The 12,184-nt window shown below is 32.6% G+C and overlaps 1 protein-coding gene across 1 annotated transcript; it reads right to left on the bottom strand.

Annotated features, from left to right (window-relative positions):
• Positions 1-2,594: 2,594 nt before the first annotated feature.
• On the bottom strand, positions 2,595-11,849 carry Scm (Polycomb protein Scm). The gene is made up of 5 exons (XM_088229169.1): positions 10,599-11,849; positions 7,994-8,249; positions 6,184-6,390; positions 4,167-4,442; positions 2,595-2,908 (listed from the first exon to the last, which is right to left on the bottom strand). Exons 1-5 carry the CDS (start codon positions 11,663-11,665, stop codon positions 2,774-2,776), a joined length of 1,941 nt encoding a protein of 646 aa, XP_088085295.1. The 5' UTR covers positions 11,666-11,849; the 3' UTR covers positions 2,595-2,773.
• Positions 11,850-12,184: the final 335 nt, after the last annotated feature.

The raw sequence follows: 12,184 nt of genomic DNA, 5'->3' as shown, positions 1-12,184 counted from the left end.
TGAGGCAAATTTGAGAATTGCTGGTCGTCCTAGCAGCAAAAATATCCGCATATCATCGATCCTTAATGGCACCCCACAGAAAAGAGTCCAATGGCGTAAAATCGCAACTCTGTGCAGGCCAATGGACATCTCCAAAACGGCTGATTATTCGTATAAAGGTCGTCCACATTCATAGCGTCGATTTGAGGCTATAAAAAGTTGGTCAGCATCTGTAAGGGTATGTCGCCATTGGCATTTACAGCAACATTTTCTGAAAAAAAATTACATTATTGAGCTGATCTGTGGCCCACACAGCGAACTGATATCGAAGCGGATTATCATTTGCTTTCAACTCCCAAGTTATCTGGACCTTGTAGGCAAATCATCCGAGGTCTTTGTGCAGTATTCTCCTCAGGCTGGTGCGACTAATGACCAGTTGCTGCAATCAGCGTCGAGTTGAGGTCAATGGATTCTGTCTCACACTACAGGCCACAGCCTTAATATTCTCGGGCGTGCATACTGTTGGAGCTAGGGGACCACTTCTGTTATCCAATAGCAAGCCTGTCTCATTAACTTTCCTCACGTATTTCGCTACAGCAGTTTCGCTTGGTGCTCTTTTACAACCCGTATTTCTTTTCAAAATTAGCACGGTTTCAGCTACACAACACTGACTTTGAAACTAAGTTTTTCATTTTTCAAAACGCTCCTCAAGAGAAAATATGTTTGATTCGTGCCGCAGAATATCAAACTGACGAGTAGTCAAAATTTCAAGCAAATCGGTTACACCAGTGTTGCCGTATCCTATGATTTAAAAACAAACCACTAGATGGCCCATCCTGTACTTTTCCTAATATGGAAACCTTGGATATCCAGGATCTTGTCTTTCATTGTTCCTTCAACTTTGAAATGCGGTTCATACATCTAGTTGATACGCCTCTCGGCAGCTTCGTGTTCCTTTGTTCGAGCACACGTCTTCTTTAATGCAGTCAAACAAAACATATTAAATATCATGAATTATAGTGTTTATTTTTTCAAATTACAAATAAACATGGTTTTATAATGGAAAATTTGACTTATACTAAAACATAATATATGTAGTCTGAGGATTGTGAAGTTGGGGAAATAAAGAAAGGCATTAAAGTATTTTATGTATTTTCATCACATTGAGTGAATCTTTTGAAAAAGGTTACACAGGAATAAATTATATTGATAAATTCAGAATACAAAATACGTGCCCTAGAAATGCTTTACTATTTTCGTTTTATATATTTGACATACATATTTAAATTATGTATATATACTAATTTTTGTACCAGTTTACTTATTGAAGGCGCAGATCTATTATGTAATTCTTTTTATTGAGCAGATGTATAAAAATGACAACTTAATGGTGATTTAAATTTTAAACACCAAAAATGAATTTCAATAATGTTAATGTAAAATTGTTGATTTAAAAAAACTTATTTTATTGCTAGATTCAATGAAAACAATGTTTAAATTATAAAATAACTCAATTTTTCTCAATAACTCGTGCAAAATTTCAGAAAAGAGATAATATAAAATAACCATATATATAGATAGGAAATAATATATATGATACTTGTTAATGTTTGCAAATTAAGTAAACAGTAATATCATCCCTATATTATATATTTTAATATTTACACAATGTTCAACAACATAATTCTAGTTATATTTCCATGATAACATATTGTTTTTAATTGTACATACTTTAAATAAATGCTTGTTAAATAAAACGTAACCCTCAAGTTGCTTGACTGGTCAATATAAAGGTAAGCATTTTCATGTATAATGATATACTGTTGAATACAATATACTTGTCTATAAGTGTACCAAAACTATGTATTGTTAATTAGGAGATAGGTTCTTACAAAGCTTTACGAGATGAAAGTATGTATCTATTTGTGACTTGTAACTACTAAGTTGGTAAATAAGAAAACTATTACATAAAATACATATGTATAATGCCCTATAAAATAAAAATATATGTGTGGTATATTGCAACAACTAATTATGAACTTTTTTACAGCAACATAAAGACCGGAAACCGTCTATTACAGAGAATGTATTTGTTTACATTTTTTATTTCATATTTCAACCGTTTCTTAACATATTACATGCGGTACATACAAAACATTTTGTAACTGTCATTGAAAAAAAAATAGTAATACATGATCTCAAACATAGTTAACATGAATTGTCTTCGAAAAGATAGAAACGAAGTAAAGGATATCAATTTGTAACTGCAGACAAATGTTTTGTTATAAACATTTGTACAAAACGTAAATTAAAGAAAAAGTACTTAAAGAAATCTTAAATACATACAAATGTACAATTATAATGAAAATAATGTTGTTTAAAACTATATGTACTCTAGTAATAAATCTTTGATGCATAACATTTATATTAATTTATGGTTTTAATAATTTAAGTATCATATTTTGGAAAATAAGTCTGTACAAAGTGGAATGATACTTTAATTGCCATGTATTAAATGCTACTAAAAAAGAAATATAATTCACAGAACCACAATTAAATTCAAGATCAATAAAAAAAAGGAGAATTTAGATTGTAAAAAAATACATTAAAAATTATTTGAGTGGTCTTATTTACAAGGTGTGCTATCAACACAGTAAAGATAAATCACACAATACCTATGGCATTCCTAAATAAAATGCTATAACAGCCCCAATGAAAAGAAAACTTTACAAAATATAAAAATATGTCCCGTAACTTTCTGTACAGCCTTAACTAACAGTGGTTTCTCTACACTTCATGCTGAATATTGTCTCCTTCCTTTTATTTTAGTTACCAAGTTACAGATCTTCAGTGCCGGGCCGAGCTTCAAACCCATATACTTCATCATCATATCCGAGTTCAGAAGAAGGAGAGCTTTTCCATCAATCTCCTGAAATCATCACAAAAATATTTAACAAACAACAAACCATCACGCCGTTTCACCATGGGGGTAGGCAGAGGATAGAATGCCATATTGCATATAGACCTCGCTTCCTCTACATTCATGCATCTTCTCATGCATGCATGCCGATTATTCTACATGTCCACCTTCGAGTATTTGTTGAATTAATTTAGATTTAATAAAAAGAAAGCAATTTTTGAACATTTAACAAAATATGTGGAAATGTTTTTTTTTATTTTTAACTCCCATGGTGAATAATTGCCATTACGGGAGGTTCTACAACTGGGCATTGTTTAAAAGATTTTTAATATATATGGGTACATTAGGTTGATTTGTCCAATAACTGACCAAAATAAAATGATCAACATTTAAGTAAATACATCATTTTAGTAAAAAAATTTTTTTACAGAAATAGAGATTTTTGAAGGAGCATCTTCGAGCAGTTAATTCAAAACTATAGCTTTGAGAAGACTAAGATATTAATGAATAACCACAAAGTTAGTGCTTCAAATATAAACTTTATATAAAAGATTTTCATTTAAAACATTTGTACCAAATAGGACTGGGTGGACTGCTACATCAATGACTCCAACCAACAAAATAAATATAAAAGACATAAACAGTCAATAATAACAAATGATATAAAAACAAATATATTTATCTTAAAAATTTACATGTAAAAAAATTATACAAAAATAAATATCATGAAAACAGGGAGGGAAAAAACGAGCAGACAGAAATTTTACGGAGAAAAGTATAATTATAATTGTTCATAACTAATATTTTGCTGTGAGGTGCTATTTATGTATTTATTAGCCTAAGTCAATCACAACAGTTATGAGTAAAAAAATAAAAGAAATAATTTTCTTTAAAAAAATGTTTTGAAAAACATTGTAAAAAAAAAGACCCCCCTCAAAACAAGGATGTCATTAGATTTCAAAAAAACACCAATCAGGTACTAAGTCAATTACATGGTGCCATAAACTTCATCGCATCGCTCCTAAATTAGTTCATATATCGCATTATAATGATTGCTTGTTAAACATTCAACAGTTTTTGCTGAACTGGTGAAAATATTTTTGTTCAGTATGTCCGAGAAGTAGCTCGTTATAAAAGTAAACAAATGTATGGAGAAAACCATAGACTAAAATGTCAGTGAATGTTTTCTTAATACATCTGAGATCTCGCTATTTCTGTGATCGTTATAACCAAGTTTAACTGTTTATTTAATGATAAAAATTCTCACATGTTTTCTGAAAAGATCGGCGTGCACAGCGAGTGCAGGATCGGACGCGGCGATGAAGGCTATTACGTCCTCTATGGTCCAGTCCATTGGGTGGTGTGAGGGCTTGTGTGCGGGGGCGGGGGGCTGCACAGGAGGGGAGGGCGCAGGCGGCGGGGGGCTGGGCCGTGGGGAGGGGGGGCCCTCGCAGGGGGTGGTGGAGGTAGCCGGCTCAGGGGACACTCGGTTCACCTTAGCCGGAGTGGCGGCCGCCGTTGGGCTCTCTGTACGCTGTCCATCCTAAAAGTATTTGATACAATATTAATGAACAAGATAAGATCTTCAACAATATTTGAGAATGTCCAAATGCTTGCAGACAGGCTGGATTTCCTCCCTGGGGAGTTATTCATATTTAAATTTATTTCAACAGAGAGGGAAAACATTTTTGAGAAGGGAATATGGAAGTCTAGGCATATGGGTAAATGCCCAGACTTTCATATTCCCTTCTCGAAAATGTTTTCCCTCTCTGTTGAAATAAATTTAAATATAAGATAAAATCTTATTTATCATAATTTTTACTCTTAAAAATATGCTGACTAGTTTCAAACACAGCTGTTCCTTTGTGAAGGCGCATAAAATCAACTAATTTACTACAACCAATATAATTTTAATTTTTAAAAAAATCTGCTTAGCCCTTTTTTCGTACAAATTGAAAAAAAAAAAAATTTTCATAACAATTGAAATAAAAAAACGGTGAGTGTATTTATAAATTACTGGTATCCCTAAATACGCGTCTATTTTTTTTCTACTTTAAAGAGAAAAGTTAGTTATTAATTTGACAGCTGCCTTGTTTGTTTTGGAGCGACCCATCATCCTGCTAAATGATATTCAAGGAAAATTTTAAGCATATTTCACAAAAACTCAATTGATTTGATCCAATAAACATGAATTATAGAATAAGAACTCACGTTTTATGATTTAAAATAAAATTGTTAATCAGTTTGCGATTCAGTGTTCTTTCAAATAATCATGAAATCATAAAAAAATATACATAAAAAATCTAATAATTCCTTTATTACATCATCATCATTCCCTTTCCGTACCGAATGGTGCATAGGGCACTTCCTTGGTACACCAATTGCTGTATATCTTGATAATTTTTGTTACATGAAGATAAGATGATCAGTCTTACGCTTCAGGTACCAGTTCAGGGACTATGAAATATTTTAGCATAAAAACACCTTTTAAACAAATACTTCATGTCAACCATGTCGGGAATCAAACCCGAGACCTCCTGCATGGTAGGCAAACGTGTTGACCACTACACCACGAGGCGGAACACTATATTTTTATATCCACAGGAGTTAATTCAGGTCTGAAAGTGTAAAACACTAGATTATCCTACCTAAACTCTTTACTACCTTTAGTGGGATACTAAAATATTTATTTATATAATTATTATATTATAATATGTATGTAATGTTGCCGTTGTTCAAAATATTTTTAATATGACAAAATTTATAAAATATTGTATGTACCTATTGAAATGACTATTGACAAAAAAAACTGAACAAAACCTGTTAATAATAATATTCCTATAATTAACAACCAAATAAATTATTCAAATAGAAGCCCCTACTAAAAACATTTGACAGTTATAGATTCCTTTAATACGGTATTATTCGATAATTGTTACAATATTTAGTCTGTACGCAAAAAACACAATATTTTTTTACAGGCAAGTGGTAAGAAGTATAATAAACTAAATAAATTATTAGAATTGAAGCTGATGGTCGTAATTTTATTTAATTCACAGTTTGCACAAGTTGGAAGCTTTAGCTTTTATCGTATTTTTCCATTTTGTTTAATTAAAAATTTTTTGAAACACGTTTCTTTATAATGTAGACTGTTTTTTTATTTATGAATGTTTTAGATAATTAGACGAGTATAGCACAAAAGACGGCAATGATAACTAATGTAAAATGGTTGAATATTTTTCACTCTTCCTGCAAAAACATGATAATTATGTTTATGTACAAACCTCATTGTGTCGTTTTATAGTTGCCGGTCTCTGTGGTGTAGAATTGCACTTTGGGCAGATGCTGGTGATGGGTTCTAAAGCAAAAAGTCCGGAACAATAGCCCAGGCAAGAGCTTAAGGACTCCATCCACGCCACTAGACCTCCAGTTCCCTCCAGAGAGTCTATTGTGGGAATTTTCAATGTATATGTTTTGCTACCAACCACAAGCTAAAATAAAAAATATAAAAAAACATATTTTGAACAACATTTTTTTAAAAACATTTAAGAATTCTATGGTTATTTTATGATAAATTGTGATTTCTGTGTATTTCCTAGCTGATGCATGGACAATTGATGACAGCAAAAACTGAAATGTGTTAGAGATTAAACTGTTTTTTTGTACATTTTGTACATTCAATTTTAAAGCCATGTTTATTAAAAAAAAAAAATCATTTCAGGTATCACTAACCATCTTCATCAAACTTGTTTATTTTTATTGAAATATTTATTTTGCACATATTGATTTAATATTTTGTATATGTGAGCATGTTTTTTGTGTGAAACTTATGTGTTATGATATCGCGGGATAATTACTCATCATCATTCCCTTTCCACACCTAATGGTGCATAGAGCACTGCATTGGTACACCAATCGCTGTGTATCTTGATCATTTTTGTAACATGAAGGTATGATGGTCAGTCTTACACTTCGGATACCAGTCCAGGGACTACACTAAAACACTATTTGAATAAATATTTCATGTCAACCATGCCGGGAGTCAAACCCGAGATCTCTTGCATGGTAGGCAAACGCGCTAACCACTACACCACGAGGCCGACATAATTACTACAACTCTTGGCTCTAAAAGTGTTAATGTCTGATTTCATTTTATTCTTGCCAACATTTAGTAAGAGTTAATATCAATTAAAATACAGTAAGTGAGGAAATAAAAATTGTATGGGAGAAGTGGAATTAAATAAGAATTAAATTTATGTACTAGACTATAGTGTAAATATACTGGCAGAAAAATTGACGTGAAATCGGGTATTATGAATATGTTTACATATTTTCAATGATTTCATCAAAAATATTGTTTGTTTTTTCAATCAATATTATATTTTTTTTATTATTTTTATTGAATTAAAAAAAACATGTTTAAATAATTTCATGTAGGTAAATAAATTTAAAAACAAGGAAAAGAAAATTTGAATAAAATACATACAATATTTTTTCCCCTAAATGCTGGGAAATTTTATTGATATGGCATCACTATTTTTACCGTAGCCCCACAACTGTCATATGAATCGCTGCAAAACTGTTTCACATAACTCATCAAGACCGTAGAACAATGACGTATGCGATTTTCTTCACCTTATTTTTTTTTGTGTCACAACTTAATAAATAGAAAAGTGTATCATTTGATAATTGTGTTAGATATATATTTTATTATTTTAAACCTGGAATAAAATTATTTATTTTAAACCTGGATTATAAAGCCTTTATATAACCTTGTCAAGATCAAATTTAAAAGAAAGTCAATGTTGCATTTTATGCACATCCGTCGTTGCTCTACAATTACGATGAACTGTTAAAACTATCTTCTTTTCACATTATGTTAATAACTTAAAAAATATTTCTATTGCCACATTTTTAAACATTCTGCATCGTAATTTATTGATATAAAGACTTTATTCTTCCTAAACATGCGTCAACTGCCTGTCACAATTTTGTAAAATGTCGTAAAACGTAGAAGGTTATAATAAAAAACTAACCCTCAAAGGATATCGGAACGTCACTAAAATTGTATTCGCATAAAATCAAACAAAATACCGGTGTTTCGAATCCATCCATCGTGCTTAACCTGGCCACGACAGCCGGGATATCCGCGCAGGCAGTAACCAACTCTTGTAGTATGAGACGTGCGGCCCCGGAAACCGAGAGAGCTGCCACAGGCAGGGGGGCGCGCACAGAGGGCCGCAGGTACGCACCACCCGCGCAGCCCGCGCGAACTCCCACGCGAACGGGGCCCCCGAGGGAGGGGCTGTCCGCTTCAGGGAGCGCGGCCACGGACGGGCGGACCTTGAACCTGGAATAAAGATGAAACGGATGTGGAATGAGAAAGTTTCGTATTTTTTAAATATCATCAGTGTACTGATAAAACCCTCTAAATGCATTATTGCCTATACCGAGAAAAATACATTAGAATGTTTGACGCGACAAGTCTTTTCCGGTCTTCTCTATTCATATTTTAGATATGATACATACTTATGAAACCATCTTAGTTTTTAAAATTGTTTCAATACATGAGATTTAAACAAAAAATACCTGGTAAGTGGAATAATGGTTTTTACCAATTTTAGTGGGTTTACATGTATACACACTAACCTTGAAACTAAACCTCAGAGGATTTAGAGGATTTTATCATTTGATAAAGCTTGAAAATATTTCTTTGTTTTTTTAAATTTTGCCATTTAGAGGGTTTTACATTTTCTCTTCGTGAGAAGATGAATGAATGTAGAGGAAGCGAGAGCTGTATGCAAAGACATGGAAGAGAAAAGACACTTACATAGTCTCATAAATGTAATCGGATCCCCGACACCTAGCAGCATAGGTGATAAATTAGCCTCCTTTTTGGATTTACTTAGTTCCTTATTTTGAAAATGATGTTTTCAAACAATTTTTTTAACTTATTTAAATTTATTTCAACAGAGAGGGAAAAATTTTGAGAAGGGAATATGGAAGTCTAGGCATTTACAGGGCTTATGACCTGTCATAAGAATGACAGGTCATAAGCCCTGTAAATGCCTAGACTTCCATATTCTCTTCTCAAAAAATTTTCCCTCTCTGTTGAAATAAATTTCAATATGAACAACTCCCTAGGGAGGAAATCCAGCCAGTCTGCAAGCATTTGGACATAATCCATTGTTGAATTTTTTTAACTGTTGACCATATTTTTGTTCGAGAAGAAGTTATAAAAATTAATAAATGTATGGAGGAAACCATAAACCAAAATGTCAACTGTTTCCTCATTACATCTGAGATCTTGCTATTTTCATGAGCGTTATAACCAAGTTCAACTGTATAAGAAAAAATCGGATATATTATAAACAAACCTTTTTAGAGCTGAAAATATTTTAATGAATGCTACTTTATTAAGTTGAGCGCTTTTGATATAAAATTTATTTATTTAGGTATTTTATTCTGAATAATTTTCATAGTGCTATTTTCGTAAAAATCAACCGAATATTATATTGTTTTCTCAAATTTTAAAGATTACTTGCTATACCTGTTATTCTATTCTTTCTTTTTTCTCTGCTGCATTGACATTGAAATTTGTATTCTTTTAAACTACTTTAAATTACTTATATTGTATATGTATATAAAATCAATATATTGCTGCTCTTACTATAATGTGTCATTAATTTTGAAGATGTTTTTTAAATTGACTTAAATTTGTTATCTTATATTTCATTTAAAGATTCTTCTCATCGTTTCTTTGAATCCTATAAAATATGTATGAGTATGTCTTAAGTTTTTCCTTTTTTTTTTTTTTTTACATCTGAGCATGTTTTTCATTCTTTATTTTAATTATTCTTACCTTTTAATTACTTTTACAAAAAAAAATTTCTTCATTTTTAACATTATTTCCATTTGTAAATACTAACTACAAACTTTTAAATGACTTTTTTTAAAAGTCTAACTGTGTAAAATATAAAACTATGTAAATATACTGTATGTTTACTGAATAAAAGAAAATTAAATTAAAAGTTATAAATAACATAAATCTGTAAAAAGACCCCATTAAATATTGTTTTATTATAAGAGCGCCATAAAGTGAGCAATAAAAATATAATATGTTATCGAATAATATTTGTAATGGCTTTAGGAATTATTTATAGATGCTTTAAAGAACCATAAACTTATATAGTAAAATACGAAGTTTTAAACAACCAAAATGTAGTTCTTATTGTGATCTGTACTTAAGTACATAGGAATCTCTTCTTTCCCTTTCTTTTACACAGCACAAAAATAAATTAAATAAATGTTCAAATGAATTAAAAATTTTTTTGAACATTTATTTAATGATTGGCAGTAATATAATTATATTGTTCCTCTTTGGAAATCTCTACATCGCGTTCTTACGCACTAGGCACATAATATATTATGAGAGTAATAGTGAATAATCTTCGTTACGGTTTAATTAAGCATTTTATTTTCATGCTATATTTTTAAACAAAATTAAGGTATAATAAGTAAATAAATAATTTCATTTATTTGAAATTCCAAATTGATTTGACGTTTAAGCAAGAAAACCTATCCACTACTGTTTGTTTTTTACATGGTACCGCGTGGAAGTATCCCCCGTGTAAAAAGATGTTCCAGTGTACAGTTGTGAGAATGATTACATCAAAATTTCACAAAAATAATAGTTTACCTGTTGGTTCCTTGAACTGTCTTTTGACCCGGCGGCTGCATGGGGTGCCCGGAGCGGGCGCACCAACCCACTGGGAAGATATCCCGAGAGTCGTATCGACACCAATAGTCAAAGGCACCTCTCCATCCATCAAAGGTAACATGAATCTGGTCTTGTTTCACAGCCCCCACCGTAGCTGTGCAGATTAATTGTGGATTTTTTTTATCTACCGCCTCTAGCTTCTGTCCCACAATAAAGAGATTGCTTTCTGGAGTAGGGGGCTCCGTCTGAAAAACTTTGGCAGGTGACATTTCTGCGCCATTCAATGTTTTCAATAAAAACATCGGCCAACTGCTTGCATTCATACGGAAACCCAATGGAGGTTGCAACATCCCGCGATTCTTTTCGCAGTGTCCGATGGGATGGATGTCGCTAGAATCCACTAGCCTCCAGAAGTCATTCTTGTTGTCACTGCCGTCGAGCCTTAGCCTCAACCGGGGTCCCAACACTCCCACCACGGTGGCGATGCAAGTTGAAGTCAAGTTGCGCGGATCCAGCGCTTCGAGTTTCATTCCTATTTTAAAGTCATTGTGAGGAGGATGAGGGGCTTGTTTGAAGCAATCTTGCGAGGCTGGTACACTATTAGTTTCTCGCAAATACTCCGTCCAGTCGAAAATCTGATATGTCTCGTATTGAAAAGGACCAGCTGGGGATGCGGCGCTACCTGGGTGATCTGCCCCCGTTGGCGCAATGACCGACAGGGGAGAATGGGCTGTTTTATCAGTTTTTTTCTGATATTTATTGAGGCAATAAGTTGAACAAAAATCTTTACCGTTCGACGGAGCATTTCCTCGGATGACATTATCACAAAACATGCAAGCTCCCTTGCTATAGGCTTTTCTGAATTCTGACAAGCATGTCTCGGAGCAGAACTCCTTTTTTCCGTTCGGAGTGGGAAGTACGAACTTGAGTGGTGTTTTACTTTCCGCGCACCACGTACAAATGACGACTTTCTTCGGGGGCCTACCGGGACCCCGTACTTTGCCGGAGCCGATTGACGTTGCGGTGACGCCGCCAGGAGACGACATCCTAGGATGTGTATTCAACGGATACTTTACTGATTTACATTAGCTTTGATAGTCAAAGAAGATGATGATTGAAATACAACCCCATTGGCAATTAATTTCTGCGAACTTAATTATGACAGCAAGGCGACATTACTTCAATTTTTGCGAAAACTCCGACGCCATATTTGAAATTTTGCTAACAATCAAATATTTTTTCAAATGGCAATAATTTTAATATTTATATGGCTAGCGCATAATGACTAAATAAGAACTTTAATTTACGATACAGGATTTACTTTATTTTTTATTTCCTTTTTGTAAATTATAAATAAAAACAAAATTGAAAGAGCTTGACTTTAAAAAAATATATGCCGGGATAAGATTATTGTGCATTTATAAAGAAGATATTGTCGATTTTGCTTTAAAATATGTATCGACCTCTTTTTTTTTTTTTAAATCATTTGGATCTAAAAATATATCATGGATAATATTTTTTATGGCAAAATAAGTTGAGCAAATGCGTTATGGTATTTTGGAAAT

This window comes from Micrasema longulum, unplaced genomic scaffold (genome assembly GCF_059751315.1).
Source record: "Micrasema longulum isolate JH-2025_06_02 unplaced genomic scaffold, ASM5975131v1 h1tg000639l, whole genome shotgun sequence".
Classification (NCBI taxonomy): domain Eukaryota; kingdom Metazoa; phylum Arthropoda; class Insecta; order Trichoptera; family Brachycentridae; genus Micrasema; species Micrasema longulum.
The sequence above is the reverse complement of the archived record's forward strand: the minus strand, read 5'-3'. Positions and strand labels throughout refer to the sequence as shown.

Excerpts from the sequence above, each read along its gene's own strand:
- Scm (XM_088229169.1), bottom strand. The coding sequence starts at position 11,665 with ATGTCGTCTCCTGGCGGCGTCACCGCAACGTCAATCGGCTCCGGCAAA. Across the intron at positions 8,250-10,598 it reads ACAGTTCAAGGAACCAACAG|GTTCAAGGTCCGCCCGTCCG; the intron begins GTAAACTATTAT and ends TCTTTATTCCAG. Across the intron at positions 6,391-7,993 it reads TGGATGGATTCGAAACACCG|CTTGTGGTTGGTAGCAAAAC; the intron begins GTATTTTGTTTG and ends TTTTTATTTTAG.